This window comes from Chrysemys picta, chromosome 6 (genome assembly GCF_011386835.1).
Source record: "Chrysemys picta bellii isolate R12L10 chromosome 6, ASM1138683v2, whole genome shotgun sequence".
Lineage (NCBI taxonomy): Eukaryota > Metazoa > Chordata > Testudines > Emydidae > Chrysemys > Chrysemys picta.
Genome location: NC_088796.1, coordinates 109,317,161 through 109,333,751, shown reverse-complemented (window position 1 = coordinate 109,333,751; position 16,591 = coordinate 109,317,161). Strand labels below are relative to the sequence as shown.

The following is a 16,591-nucleotide window of genomic DNA, read 5'->3' as shown; positions in this document are numbered from 1 at the left end:
CCTTGCCAATACCAGCAAGGGGACCAAACATCCAATTATTAGATGCTTAACCAATTTTTAAATACTATCTTTATCTGTAATTACAGAAATGTGATGTGAAAAAATGGAATCAAACAATGTACATTTTAAATGTGCTCCTGAGGTCCATCCTGTGCTTGTTTTGCCTTACAGATACATTGGAAATATTACCACAATGGGTAGCTTGTTCAAGCATTTCAATATAGGTTTTTATATGGCGATTTTCAAAGAGGTCTACAGGGACATTCATCTCTTCTAGCCAGAGGTGAAAATAAGCTGGTATGGGCCAGTACGGCGTACCGGCAAGAGCCAGTACGCCGTGCCAGACCTGACTGGCTTCCCCAGGCTGGTGATTTAAAGGGCCCGGGGCTCCCTGCAGCGGCCAGAGCCCAGGGCCCTTTAAATCGCCGCCCGAGCCCAGCTGCCGGACTCCCGGGGTAGCGGTGGCAGGGCTCCGTTGGCGATTTAAAGGGCCCAGAGCTTCACTGTGGTAGCGGCGGCCAGAGCCCCGGGCCCTTTAAATCACCCCTGAGCCCCGGGGCTCCCACACGCCTCTGCAGGTGGTAGCTCCTGGGGTGATTTAAAGGGCCGGGGCTCCCAGCCACAGCTGGAGCCCTGGGGCCTTTAAATCTTGATTTAAAGGCCTCACCTCTTCCGGTTTAGGCCCTGCCTCTTCTGGTTGAGGCCACGCCCCTGCCCAGGACTCCAGCATACTGGTAAGTCCTTTAACTTACTTTCACCCCTGCTTCTAGCTATAAATGCAGTATTTCTGCTGTGTCCTGTAGAAAGAGAATCTCAACCTCTTTAAGAGCTTTATAAATAGGATATAAATGGGAGAGAATCTATGAGTGGGAAAGCTCACTTTCTTTAGTTGTGTTAATTGCTTTCTGTGGTATGACTGATGCAGTACAGATAATGGGACTCTTTCTATTATCCGTCCATTAGGTAGGTAGTGACTAACCAGAAAATGGGATTTTCATGTCCTCCTCCTCCTCCTTTCCCCTTTCAGGCAGCCTCCTCCACTGGTGTCTTCCAAAGCTGGAAAAAACCCAAGATTAGCGTGCCCTACCTCACCTCATAATGCTGGGGGCGGGGGGTGGGGGGTGGGATCTGTACTGGTGTTTCAATCTCATAGAAAACAATTAACAGCCTAGTAAACAAGCACCAGTACAGACAATAGGTTTGATTAGCAGTGCCCCAATCCCAAGGAAGGACTACAAAACATAAGGCTGAAGTATAAGAAAAAGGAATGAAAGAAACAGCAACTTCCTCAAAATAGCAGCTCCACAGCTGTTGTGGGAGAAGTACTCAAAAACACCCCTCCCCCATAGCCACACCATTCAAAATGGCCACATTCAGGCAGCCAGGCTAAGCGAAGGTATGCACTAAATGCCAAGTGACTGATTTTCAGCGGTGCTGAACATTCACAACTCCAGTTGAAATCGGTGTGAGCTACAGATGATTTGAAAATAAGGCCTCATTTGAGTATTTGGCGCTCTACATCAACAGAGATGTCCTTACTTTCAGTTGAGATTGTCACTGTTCTAGGAGAGGGAGCATGGCGTTTAAGTGAATAAAAGATGCTAGATGTAAGGTACAAGTATTGAATGCAGGTGGTGGCTTTCACCATTCTTATGGTTCTCAAACCCAACAAAAAGGGAACTGAACTTTCTCAACTCTTGCATGAGAAAGATAACCTTAGAGGTGTCTGTGAATAGGTAAAAAATGTCAGAGACTTTCTTTCCAAGCCTAAATATGTGGGCATAAATATAGGAGAAACATTTTCTTTTTATGGTGAACGGACACTGCTTGGGAAGAACGCAGGAACCAATATGGAGGACCACTTTCTCTGTGAAAAATTAGATAGGGAGGCTAATAGTCCAGGATACAGCACATCCTGCTCTTTGGAGAGGTGTGAGGGCTACCTGGAAAGCTACCTTCCCTAAGGCACGCACGTGTGTGTGTTTTTGTTTTTCAAAATGATCTGAACACAGCATCTTCTAAATTATGTTAATATCTAAGAGGGCCTTGTCCCTCTTAGGGAATCTCCTATTCCTCCCCCTAAAACACTCTCCAGGTGCAGCTTCCTAACCTTTCTTCAGCTCTGTTCATCCTGACTGGGGACTATTGTCAGGCCACCAGGGTAAAAGAGACCTAAAATCTTGCTTCCCGCTCCTCCTCAGAGTTTGACTCCCTGGAAGAAGTGGAGGGAGGGATAGCTCAGTGGTTTGAGCATTGGCCTGCTAAACCCAGTGTTGTGAGTTCAATCCTTGAGGGGGCCATTTAGGGATCTGGCACAAAAATCTTTTTAGGGTTTGGTCCTGCTTTGAGCAGGGGGTTGGACTGGATGACCTCCTGAGGTCCCTTCCAACCCTGATAATCTATGTGTGAGTAGGGAGGATGGCATTTCCTTGCTCTCAGGGTTGTTGTTGTTTTTTCTTTCATGATGCTCCTCACTGCTGCTTTTGAAAACTGTATGTGTCTGAAGGAGGAAAATGGTACCTCAGTCAAAGATATTACCTTCTATCTCAACACAAGACAAGATAAATCTAAGAGCTGCCTGCAGGGGAATCAGAGGATGAGCTGGGTGTGGAAATCCTATCCCACTGATTGGTCACTACCCACCTGGTGAACTGACAAGAGGAACACACCCATTATCTGGTGTCTTGATCACAGCCAACTATGAAAAATGCATCATATGCAAGGATCTAGGATCTCTTAAAATAAATATTTTGTTTGTTTTAAATATTTGTACAAGGATCTATAGGCACAGCCATTTGGATAAGTGCTTAAGAGGAATTTAAGAACTAAACATGCAATCTGGTCTTTAAAAAAATACAAAATAATCTAAATTGAGCTAATGGCATCATTACAAATCCTCAACCCACCAAGATTGAAACCCAATAGTCACCCAGCCACACTGAACTGACCCTTCATAAAATAGAGCCTGGGAAAAGGCTTTCAATGTCAACAAATGTGGACTCTGTTAAGCTGGGGATGGGGATATACTATGTCCATGCTGCAATAACTGTGCATTGTTTTGTTTAAGAGGATCCTGAAATTAGCACCATTCCCAGCTCCCCAAATAGACACACAAATTAACATGATTTGTTGGGGAAGAGTCAACATGGCTTTCGTAAAGGGAAATCATGCCTCACCAATCTATTAGAATTCTTTCAACAAACATGTGGACAAAGGTGATCCAGTGGGTATAGTGTACTTAGACTTTCAGAAAACCTTTGACAAGGTCCCTCACCAAAAGCTCTTAAGCAAAGTATGCAGTTGTAGGGCAAGAAGGAAGATATTCTCATGGATCAGTAACTGGTTAAAAGACAGAAAAGAAATGATAGGAATAAATGGTCAGTTTTCAGAATGGAGAGAGGTATATAGTGGTGTCCCCCAGAGTTCTGTACTGGGACCAGTGCTGTTCAATATATTCATAAATGATGTGGAAAAAGGGGTAAACAGAGAGATGGCAAAATTTGCAGACGATACAAAATTACTCAAGATGGTTAGGTCCAAAGCAGACCATGAAGAGTTACAAAGCAATCTCACAAAACTGGGTGATCAGGCAACAAAATGGCAGATGAAATTCAATGTTGATAATTGCAAAGTAACACACATTGGAAAACACAGTCCCAACTATACTTACAAAATGATGGGGTCTAAATTATTGTTACCACTCAAAAAAAATAATCTTAAAGTCATTGTGGCTAATTCTCTGAAAACATCAGTTCAATGTGCAGTGGCTGTCAAAAAAAGCTAACAGAATGTTAGGAACCATTAGGAAAGGGATAGATAATAAGACAGATAATATCATATTGCCCTTATATAGGCAGTTCTGGTCACCCCATCTAAAAGAGATATATTAGAATTGGGCATGGTACAGAGAAGGGCAAGAAAAATGATTAGGGGTATGGAACAGCTTTCGCTGAATGGATTAAAGGACAGGGACTTTTTAGCTTGGAAAAGAGACAGCTAAGAGGGGATATGATAGATCTTTCTGGTGTGGAGAAAGTGAATAAGGAAATGTTATTTACTCCTTCACAAGAACCAGGGGTCACCCAATGGAATTAATAGGTAGTAGGTTTAAAAACAACAAAAGGACTTTTTCTTCTTTACACAACACACAGTCAACCTGTGGAACTCATTATCAGGGCATGTCGTGAAGGCCAAAACTATAACAGGGTCAAAAAAAGAACTAGGTAAATTCATGAAGGATAGGCCCATCAATGTCTATTAGTCAAGATGGTCAGGGATGCAATTCTATGCTCTGAGTGTTCCTAGCCACTGTTTGCCAGAAGCTGGGAGTGGACAACAGGGAATGGATCACCTGATGATTGCCTGTTCTGTTCATTCCCTCCAATGCATCTGGCATTGGCAACCATCAGAAGACAAGATACTGGGCCTGATGGTCTGACCCATTCTTATGTTATTATAGTCAGGAAGTCTAATGGTTAGAGTAAGAAACTGGGAGTCAGAATTCCTGGATTCCATTCCAAGTGCTACCAGCATATACCCTTGTGAAAGTCATTTAATCTCTACCTTCCTCAATTTACCTGTTGGTAAACAAGTATAATACCTTGTAGAATGTTCTGTGGCATTTACAAAGTACTTTGAGATCCCTGGATTCTATATACTTGCCAAGTATTACTATTATTATACTGGTCTGCTTTGGCAGGGCTGCTTTAAAAACAATTGGACATGATTGAACTGTGCAAAAAGCAGACAGAGGAATGGTAACAGAAGTAGACCAGGAAAGGGGCATGGCACATTACCGGAGGGTCATTTAAGCTGTCTTGGACATGTCTAATTGCTCTTTATTATTGGACTGTACTCTGTGACTTAACCATATGAGACACCAGCTGGTTCCCTCCATCAGCCAGGCACCTGAGTCTCTTATCAGTCTGCTCTTAAAACTTTAATGCAAATATCTCCTTCACTAACAGCATCACAAATTAATATTCCTGCTTATCTGGGGAATACTGTGTCTTAATATGCAGCTTATTTGCTTGGTATAAATGTTACAATTTGGCTTTGACTCCCCGTGCAATAGCTGAGAATACTGTTAGTAAGCTGCCTTCTACTGATAATATTACTAGAGGTAACCTGGTTACTTGTCAAGTATATTTTTTTCTGGGTTTCATTAAAAAAATCTATTCTGTCAACCTCTTCTACATGAAAGCACTTTACCAGAAATAATGTGCCTCAGCAGACATTAAAACAATGATACTGGAACATTAGTGAAAGCTATTCACCATGCTTTATTACCTGACAGTTTAATATTTATGTAGGCTACAAGTGCTATAAATAATTGGACTTAACCACTGGTCGTTATTTTAATGGGATTATGAATTCTGTTTTTGTTTTTGTTCTTTTTTTCCTCTCAAAGCTACATATTTAACTTCTCCAGTATTAAGGCAGAAATTTCAGTGCTACATGCTGTCAGAATTTAGTAGTTAACATCAGGATGTAGTGTTTAAGAAGTTCTCTTTCCACAGATGTATATTACATTTCTGAATAGCCTGAGTGTTCCGGAAAAGGACAGGAAGAACTATACACTTCGACAATTTCCTGATAATGTTTTAAGAGGAGCAAGTGTTCTTTATTATGATTTTCCATTTATCCTAGTGAAGTTACATCACCCTGTACCAGCAAATTGTGCTACTTCCTGCAGCACTAAGATTAGGAATACACTCAGGTACTATGTACCTGCATAGTATCAAGAACAAACTTTGCAAATGAGATGTAGTCAGCCTCCCCAGATGGTTGCCACACATCACCTCTGCCATGTTTCAAACCTGCCAATTCATGAAGCATTAAAATCCCCTTAAAAAAGCCACTTACTGACCCGTTTTGCTGAAGATACTGTTGCCTTGATAAAAATCAATGTATATGGAATGGGGATGGGCAGAATAAAAAAATAATAGTGCCAAAATAAGTGGCAATAAAACAAATGGAAAAAAAAAAGAAATCATGTGTTTGTGATACCATTTGCAATGGATGGTGATCCAGTTCCCATTTTGCTTTACGAATGCATGCTTATATTGCCAGATTTCATGGGAATGAGCAGCACAGCCATTTAAAAGACATCAAATAAACAGCCTTTTTATTACAGGGAAATGCAAATATCAAGCTTTAACAAGTAAATCTAAGGTCTGTAATTTTAAAACAGCAATAACAATAACCTTAGGGTATGCTTTCATTTTGTGGTTGACTTTATGAGAAGTAAGTGTTATTTTTGTGTGGCACTTCTATGAGTCAGAAGCACGCTCATTCAAGCTACAACCAAGGCATCCTTGGCGGCACTTGCAAAAGTCCTCCGACTACAGGTGAAGGCCAATATACGCTTACATACACATCTATTAGATTGTAACCTCAAGTCCCTGTGACAATGCTTTTAACCTGATTCAACTTTAAGATTGAATATTTATGTATGCATCCGGTATACAGATTAAACTGAAGCATGTGTAACAGTCAGCCCTGTGATAAAATTCCCTAAGTAGAGAAGTTCTATTAGATTTTCTCCAAGTCCAGGTAATTATGTTGGAAGTTGCTGAACAGACAGCTAGGAGTCTGTAATTGCATGGCAGGAGGATTTTCTTGTCTTATAGTGAAATCTTTTAAATGAGATTTTCCTACAACATACATCGTTTGTGTTCCTGCACAAATACTGAAGCATTTCAATATCATTAAAGGAGTAATAAAACAGCAAGATAATCTTTCCTAGTGTGACATGGGTAGGTATCCCATTTCTTTTACTATAACAACAACTAAAGGCCTTTCTTTGCAAGACAAATACTGCTTAATACAGTGAAGTGGAGTTGATTATTCAAGATAAATAATAAATTCAGGAAGTCAGTGCTGATATCGCTGTTCAATTGAAATGGATTATGTATTTCCCTAGTCCTCTATCCACATCTTTGAGAATATTCCAAAAGACTGAAAAACATATGCTAGCCTTTCCTCCTTTTTTAAGATGAGGCAGTAGAGTAGCGGGGAGGGATAGCTCAGTGGTTTGAGCATTGGTCTGCTAAACCTAGGGTTGTGATTTCAATCCTTGAGGGGGCCACTTAGGAATCTGGGGCAAAAATCATTACTTGGTCCTGCTAGTGAAGGCAAGGGCTGGACTCGATGACTTTTCAGGGTCCTTTCCAGCTCCATGAGATATAACTAAAGATTTATTATAATTATTATTGCATTCTTAAATACTGAGTTCTGAACTCCAAAAAGTTTACAATCAAAATCAGACATAACCCAATGTTAGTTATAGGACATATTCACCTAACTTGCTTGGTGTGTGTGTCCATGTACAAACTCCAAGTTATGTTATGGTTAGAATTAAGTAAATTGACATAATCAAAAATGAATTGTGTTCTGACCTCGATAATGAAATCTTTCAGATTTTCAAGATTACTGAACATTAATAACAAAAACTCACTCTGATGGATTTTAAAATATGACCCCAGATACAGAACACACAAAAAAATCAAATATTATTTTGTACCTTGGATGACAGAAAGTCTGCTTTGACTTTCAAGTTACAGAAATAGTTGGTGTTTTAATTGTGTTTAACTGTACATAAATTTTCAAACACTATATTTCACTTTCAGCACTGAAACATTAAAGACTGACAGGTTCTTCCAATTTATTGGCCCACTTCTATAGATCAAAAGTTAAAGATCAAGGCAATACTATAGTTGCTTGTGCAGATGGCCAACAATTCTGAAGACTTACAAGGAACTTAAGTGGTGGATAGGCCTTTCCTGGCTCTTTGTACAGGGGGTTGAAATTCACCTTCTGGAACGCAATGTGCTCAGTTAAGGTCAATGGGAATAATCATGTGTGTGCTCATGAAAGTGGATACAGGTTCTTCTGCTGGGCCCTATATAAAGGCAAATCAACAAATACCAACCTTCATGAAACTAAGTTAATTTTGCAGCAGTCCTAATAAAAAAAAAATCACACTAAACATATAGAATGCTCCTCTTACATCCAGAGACATGCAGGGAACACGTTTGTGTCACTACAAGCTGTCGTTAATTAGGTTGTTTAGCCCTTTCTACAGAGACCTCCCAAGGAGGGGGAAGCTGTATTGGGAAGAAAACTTCATTATCAGAACTCTCTAAGCTAGCCCCAGCAATTCCTATTTGCAAGTGGGCCAACGTCTTGGCTTACAAAGAGGCAGAAGATATTTTTTTAATTGTATAAATTAATCCAGCTCAAACTTGGAAAAGTAATGACATGTCCTTTGCATAACAGGCAAAAAGCTCAAAATAAACAGTCGGGAAATTCCTGGCCAAGAATCCTCACATCTGATGTACATCAGTGGTCCCTTGGCTGTTTGACATTTTTCTGTCCTATTTTAAAGCCCTGTTTGTCTCCCAAATATTCCTCAAAACTTTGTTCTACAGCTCACTATAAATTAAGGTTTAGGTGAAGGGAGAACCATCTCTTTAGGATAACGCTTCCCTTCCCCCTGGTAGCACCATCACATTGCCTGTTTATTTACGTATATTTGCCAAAATACAAGTACTTCTGGAGAGTGATACTCTGAATGTCACCAAGAAAAGTTGTACAGTAACATATTCTAAAGAAAATCCATAAAGAACACTTGCTTGTCAAAATATATGTTACAGGAAGCTACAGTGCAGATATTCTGAGTGGATGCAGCTCAATTCAAGACAACTGCATCAGCAGTCAAACAGAAAAGCAGAAGTCGGGATCATGCTGAACAAATAACTAAAGTTATACACCTGTCCCAACAGTACCATGCCAAAAAATAAAATTTTGAGTGGTCAACAAAGAGCTTACAGTCCTCTCCATGTATAGTTTCTTTCCCAGGCACCAGTGGATCTGCCCGCTAACTAGCATTGATTGTGTATGATTTATTCCATGATAAAAACAGTTAAGTATAGCGGTGACCTGTGCCAATTGCTGAGTCATCTAGAGTCAGCCTGTTCCAAAGTATTGTAATGTCAAGAACAACAATTTCTGAAATTATTAATTGATGAAAACACATTACCATTATATAGAAAAAGAGAAGACAGAAAAGGAAGGTGTAAGGCCCACCAATTGTTTGAGTGCCATCCTGCAATCACAACAGATTGCACATGGAATAAGCCTACGCAATCCTACGGAGTGATCTTTGCTCAATGTCCTGCACCAACATTTCCTCTTAATAATATTTTTCAGTACCATATTAATTATCACTTACATCCTCTGGATAAATGTAGCTAACAATTTCATATCCTATCTTTAAATAAAAAAATAAAATGAGGGGTATATTCTCATTTTCTTTAAGATGAAGTAAACATTTATGATATGCTATACAGGAATTGGAAGGGTCAAATTCAGCCCATGTATAGGCTTCAGCAGATCCCCCCATAGCCACTACTCCATAAAACTGCATGATTCTTTAATATTATCAAACATGAAAGAACACTAGGGGTCTAAAGGGTAGCTTTTAAATAATGTAATCAATTGCTTTTTCATCAAAAAGTCCTTTGTAATTAATGACTCTAATACTAAGACATACTACAGCCTAAATGAAAAATAATTAGTTGTCAACTGTTCATTAAAACTTACAAAATGAAAAAGATTAACAAAATCATATGCATTAACTAATAATCTCATGTACTTGTACTGATCATTCTGTCAGAGTCAGTAATACATTCTTACAAATTCAAAAAAAAAACCCAACAACAGAAATATGCTGCTCCCACTATGGAACAGCCCTTTAGCTCTGTGCTGGGAGAGACCGAGTTACCAGGATAAAATTTGCACCTAAAGATTACAGCCACTCATGTTGTACCTAAACAAGAATCTCTCTCCTCCGTGCATCGCAAAAAGAGCCTTCATTGACAATAGACACTAGAGAAGTTTCCCAAAACGTTGAGTTTTAGCTACAGTTTAGAAAGTACAATATTCAAATACCTTACACTTAACTAGAGTAGATGTTTTCTTAAATTATGTACGCTTCACGACACCCGTTACTGTATGCACTTATTACATGCCCATATTAAAAAATAAGTAATAATGGCAGAGAGAAATTAAGTGACTTGTCCAGATTCATACAGTCAAGGGAAGAGTCAGGACAGAACCCAGGACTCTGACACTAGGAGCACTTTGCTAACATAGTATTCTGGCAAAGTACTGCTAGTATAGACCTGGCCTCAGTCCCTTCTCAGAGCTCATTTCTTCAAGGAGGCTTATAAATGATAATCTTAGATGCATTTAAAACAGGACAATAAACCTCTTAATCTTCAAACTATATATATTAGTCTTCCAACTGACTGCCTGATCATAATGCCCTTGCCCTCACTCTCCCCCACCCCCAGGTTATCCACCCTTCCTATTATTCTTAAACTCCACATTTGTTGGGGCAGAGTTTCCATGTTTATTTATATTGTAAATCATTAGGCACCTCTTTGGCACTATACTGCATAAGTAATAAATAATAATAGTCTTCAACATCTTGTGTACTGGTTCACTACTCTCTTCAATCAAATCTTGCTTTAAAGCGCAATTTCTTCCCTGAAGCCTAACATATATAATCCACCAAATACATTTTAAATTTAAAATAAAGGTAAACATAATAATTAAATACAAGAGGAAATGTGCAAAACAGAACAATGTATCTAATCTGCTTTCTGCCAGAAACCTATGTTTCTTCAAAAGCAACATTATCCCCTCCCATTGTCACTATTCTGGCTTCCCTTCCCCACTACCCACCATGATCAGTCAACATTTTTGTTGTGGTTTTGATCTTATTTAAATAGTAAGTTTCATGGGGCAGAGAGCTGTATTTTTTTGCCTGTAAAGTACTATGCATGGCTATGCTCTATATGAAAAATAGTACTGATAGTAAGAATATAGTATAGATAGTATATAGTAGAGCACAAAAATTTAAACATCTAAATCCAAAATCTATCCACGTGTGGATTTAGGCATTTAACTTTAGGCAGCCACTTTGGAAAACGCTATCCCTACTATCATACTTTGTGCTGACATTTCTGTCTGTTTGGATACTTAGTTTAATAGGTAAATAAATCATCCAGAGCAAATAATAAATATTTAGCAGCAAAGACAAAGTGAATTATTTAACACTTAGTATCCATAATTGTTCAACCTTGATATCTAGTATGTAGCCAGTACCTAGACTAGCTTGCATTCAACCAGAACTAAATGGCAGAAATAAATACCTCTCCATCCTGACCTTTTTCTGTCTGGGACCTGAACACCTTTCTGAGACACTAGCTGGCTGACAGTTAGCATTTTTGCTGAGTGGAAGAGCATTCTCATCAATCTCCAGGATGGCTGCTGTCAATCAGATTAGTTTTCTGTTACCAACTCCTGTCAGTTGCTTGACATGTGGGCCTTCCTCCCTTGATTAAGTTTGGGCTCAGGAGGGTGAACCTAAACAGTGAAGCCTTGTACACACACACACACACACACACACATGCACACACCACCTATTGCGGTCACCTGCTGTCAGCTATAGGTGTAACAAAGGGTGCTGATCATGATTAGCCGTCGTTGACACTTGCTGCGAAACTGGGTTCAGCACCATTTCAGCTTTACCTACCACTGACACCCCTAGCTAGCAATACATATTTTTCCAAGTGAAGGCAAGGCCTCAACAAAAAGCTTGGGAGGAGCAGTATGAACAGAATTTTGGACCTCTCTGGTTCATTTTAATAACTGAGGCAGAAAACAACTCCAGTTAGGATTCTAATATGAAAGGGAACTATGTTCTACCCGCAATTCACCTCTTTAACTCCCATTCACTTTAAGAAGAGTTGTGGCAGTGCACCAAGAGGAAGAATATTCCTCCAAGTCAGTTATTCAATGAATGAGCCATTAAACACTACAGGCCACATTGTCAACAGAAAGCACAGGGCAAACAAGCAATTATGCACCTAAATTCTCATTAGTGCTGGTAAGCGGGGTTCTTGCAGGTATTACATCTGTCCCCTCCTTTAAAATCTTAGTCCTATATCAAATTATTCATATCACCTTTAAAAATATTACTAAAGTGCTGCCCCAGAAATTTAATATCAGGGCAACAATTCCACCTTCAAACATATTCCACATTCTACAAATGTAGCTGATATTAATTGACAAACTTTTACATAACTGTTCTAGTCTTTCAATGAGACAAAGTGGGTGAGTTAATATATTTTATTGGACCAACTTTTGTTGGTGTGAGAGACAACCTATCGAGCTCCACAGAGCTCTGTTTCAGGTCTGAAAAAGGTATTCTGAGGTGGAACAGATTGTTTAGCATAAGTAGTTAGCATATATTCTAAGGGATCATACAAGGTGAAGTAGCCCATTAACATGTCTGCAATCATAGGTCAAAAAGGGGAGGGAGGGTTAGTGGGTTACAGACTGTTGTAATAAGTCATCAATCCAATGTCTCTGTTCAGTCCATGATTTTTAGTGTCTAGCAGTGTTATGAATTTAAGCTCCAGGTTAGTCTTTTGAAAGTGTTGTGCAGGATTCCTTTGAGGATGAACACTGAGAGGTCAAATATAAAGTGATCACCTTGTGAAAAGTGTTCACCCAGAGGTGATAGGAAAATGATAAAAGGCAAAAACACCCTGTGTAAGTTCATCCAAAAGTATAGTGATTGTTTAGTTTCACCCAAATAGTTGCTGTTTAGTGAAAGGGATGAGGTACACCACATGTTGTGATAGACATGTTTGGGACCCATGGATCTTGAAAGGTGTATTGTGGGGGATGTTGATCCTTGTAGCAATGAAGATATGCCTTCAGGTTTTTCATCTGTTCTTCTGGCAGTGCCTGGTGTGCTTTGAGTTGGTGTGTCCTGGTCTGTGGGGAGCTTGGTTCTGATGATGAGCTTGGAAAGGTTGGAGGGTTGCTTGAAGGCCAACAAACAGCATGTTAGGAATGCAAACAGGATGTTAGGAATCATTAAAAAAGGGATAGAGAATAAGACAGAGAATATTTTATTGCCCTTATATAAATCCATGGTACTGCCTATAGATGTGGTCTCCTCAACTCAAAAAAGATATACTGGCATTAGAAAAAGTTCAGAAAAGGGCAACTAAAATGATTAGGGATTTGGAACAGGTCCTATATGAGGAGAGATTAAAGAGGCAAGGACTTTTCAGCTTGGAAAAGAGGAGACTAAGGGGGGATATGATAGAGATATATAAAATCATGAGTGGTGTGGAGAAAATGAATAAGGAAGTTATTTACTTGTTCCCATAATATAAGAACTAGGGAGCACAAAATGAAATTAATGGGCAGCAGGTTTAAAACAAAGTTCTTCTTCACACAGCGCACAGTCAACCTGTGGAACTCCTTGCCTGAGGAGGTTGTGAAGGCTAGGACTATAACAGGGCTTAAAAGAGAACTAGATAAATTCATGGAGGTTAAGTCCATTAATGGCTATTAGCCAGTACGGGTAAGGAATGGTGTCCCTAGCCTCTGTTTGTCAGAGGGTGGAGATGGATGGCAGGAGAGAGATCACTTGATCATTACTTGTTAGATTCACTCCCTCTGGGGCACCTGGTATTGGCCACTGTCGGTAGACAAGATACTGGGCTGGATACTTTGGTCTGACCCAGTGTAGCTGTTCTTATGTTCTTAAGGCCAGAAGTTCAGGAAAGATTTTATTCAGGATGTGGTTCCCATACAGCATGGGTTGTAGTTGTTTGATGATACCTTGTATGAGTTCCAATGTGCAGTGGCAGATGACAACTAGGGGTGTGCAGTCAGAGGGGGTTTTATTTCTGTATTGAAACAAGTTCTCTTGGGGTATTTGTATGGTCCATTCCATGATGCAATATACTTCTCTGATGGAGTGTCATTGCTTAGTGAAGGCAATTTTGGGCTGTGCTAAGGTGAATATCCAGACTTTCTCCTTGGAGCATATTCTGTGTTATCTGAGTGCCTGGCTGTAGTTATCAGACTGCTTGATGTGTTTAGGGTTGTTACTGGATTTATGGAGGTAGGTGAGGTGATCTGTGGGTTTCTTGTATATCATTATCTGTAGGGTTCCATTATTGAATCTGATTGTGGTGTCCAGAAAGTTGATGCTAGTGTGGGAGTATTCCAGAGAGAGTTTAATGGATGGGTGATGATTGCTGAAGTTATGGTGGAAATCTATGAGGACATTTAAGCCATCTGTCCAGAGATGAAAATGTCATCAATGTATCTCAGGCATATCATTGGTTTCATGGTGCACTGGCACCTTTCTAAGACCTGAAGAAGAGCTCTGTGTGGCTCGAAAGCTTGTCTCTTACACCAATAGGAGTTGGTACAATAAAATATATTTCACTCACCTTGTCTCTCTAATATTCTGGGACCGACACAGCTACAACTACACTGCATACTATAGTCTTTCAGTAGCATTTTCTTACTAGCTTTGCTTATATATTTATTTTCAGAATAAATATACAGACTATTCAACTTATGTTGGTGGGAAAAGGGAGAAAGGAAAGTGAAAATTTACACATCATATGAATATGTAATGCTGCTTTAGAGGAATACAACATTCATATCAGCTAATTTAGTCAGTGCGAGGGTTCACCTAAAGTTTCTTACACCATGCTAAAACTTTGACTCTAAAGTAAAGGTTTGATCCTGCCATTTAACATGAAGACATATATTATTGCATACCTTGTTAAGTCAGCTACCAATTTGATCTAGTCTTCCTTCATCTTGTAAATTCAGTGGCTCATTTTACAAGAGACACTTTGATGCATGAGCCTATGTATGGTCAGGGTGAGATCAAGCCTTTATTTAACATATCTGGTACATGCACACTATAGTAAGTACTGTATATATCAGTCCATGTAGCATGCATACAAATTCTGCTTTATGTCCAACACATTTTCTGATACAAGTGCACCATTACTCATGAGGAAAAAAACATGATATGTTTGAAAAGGCCATTTCAAGGTCGGAAACATTCAGAAGGAAGTAACTAGCTGGAAAATGCTAACAATGCACCTACTTCAGTTTTAATAATCACTTCTTTTCCCATAGACATTTAAAAAAAAACTTTGAAATCTGTAGGTTGTCCACTTAAAGACATGATTTTAAATAGTCATTTCTTTTTATACCCAATTAAACTGCCAGCATAATAAAGTATTGTCCAGCTGGGTAACACTGTGAGGAGCCTTGAACTGCTGCTTCTGCAGTCTTACTGTAATTTGCAGATGCATTTGACTAAAGTAAGCATTTAAAATCACCACCCCAAAAATGAAATCAGCAAGGCTTCCACCAACTACTTTTAAAGGTAGATAATAAAAGGAATTTCTGTTTCACAGCTCTTTGCCCCATATTCCAGCCTTCTTCCTCCTATAATAATCAGGTCTGGGTATGGAAAAAAAACCTCATAATATACCTCAAGATTTTTGATAATGATTAAATAATGATCATACAGAAACTGTACAAAATGTATTTCACACCTTTTCAGTCAGCTCCCAGATTTCAGCAGCTGATATCTAAAACTCAGGGAATACACATTGACTTACAACTGCCCATATTAAAAAATGCATGCTGTGTACAAAGATACATCATGTTGGTCCAATTCTATAATGAATGAATGATCATTTCACTGGGTTAGGCAGGCAGTGAGCAGAGTAATCAAAATCAATGAAGTACTAAGTAGACAGTGTCAAATACTCAAAATTAAAAACTAATTCCATTGTATCAGAAATGACAACGTCCTCAACATTTTAAACATTTTCTTGATGCTATTCTAAAATATTTACTCTTCCAGCAAACTAGGGCAGTGTTGTCAATTCTCATAATCATATTGTGAGTCTCTTGATATCTGGAATTTTCCTTAAAGCCCCATCTCTTGGAGTCCTTTGATTACATAAGATTTTTTAGCTTTTGTTTAAACCAAAATAAGTTATTAGTCCTTTTGGATTTAGGAGAAAAGCTTAAAAACTTGACCCCCTAAAGGCTCAAAAACCAGGAGGCAAATAAAAAGACAACATATTTATTATTTTAAACATATCATGATTTTTATGGTAAGTACATAATTTTGGGAGGCCAAACTCCTATTTCTGAACTAGGAGCAAAATTTTCCTCTTGATTTGGTGTAACTAAAAACAGAATTTGTCCCTGGGCATCTTTTCCAAATGTTTCTTTCAATTAACATAAAACAAGGAAATAAACAACTAGGACTTTCCTGCAAAGGAGAATCAGATGAAGACTCCAGCCATCTGAGTCCAAAGCAATGTATATTAATTGTTGAAAATGAAAGTTAATTTCTCCTTAGTCAGGTTCAGCTTCTAGCTTCCTGTTCTTTCCCATAAACTGAAACAAATCTGCAATAAGTTTGCCAATCAGATTCATAGGCCTACATTATTTTCACTTTTAGCAAAGAATTCAGTCTCAAAATATTTCTTCCCAATTTCTGCTTTTCTCCATCCTCATCCTTCTTATGACACAATACAAGTCAATTTCCTGTAAATGAGGAATTTACAGTAATAATGCACATCTCAAACACCCGCTATTGTCTGGTTCACTCACTAAAGAACAGCCCTTTGCACATACATCATATATACACACTCCCACCTTTTCA

General features: G+C 38.9%; 1 protein-coding gene across 41 annotated transcripts in view; it reads right to left on the bottom strand.

Moving 5' to 3' along the window:
• PTPRD (protein tyrosine phosphatase receptor type D) overlaps window positions 1-16,591 on the bottom strand; it is a 1,673,772-nt gene that overhangs the window by 264,738 nt on the left and 1,392,443 nt on the right. Inside the window, exon 11 of one of the 41 annotated variants that reach the window (XM_065549595.1) lies at window positions 980-1,056. The exons of the other annotated variants lie outside the window; for them this stretch is intronic. Coding sequence (XP_065405667.1) covers window positions 980-998 — 19 coding nt within the window. The 5' untranslated portion in view covers window positions 999-1,056. The remainder of the gene's footprint in view (window positions 1-979; window positions 1,057-16,591) is intronic. 41 annotated transcript variants of the gene reach the window in all.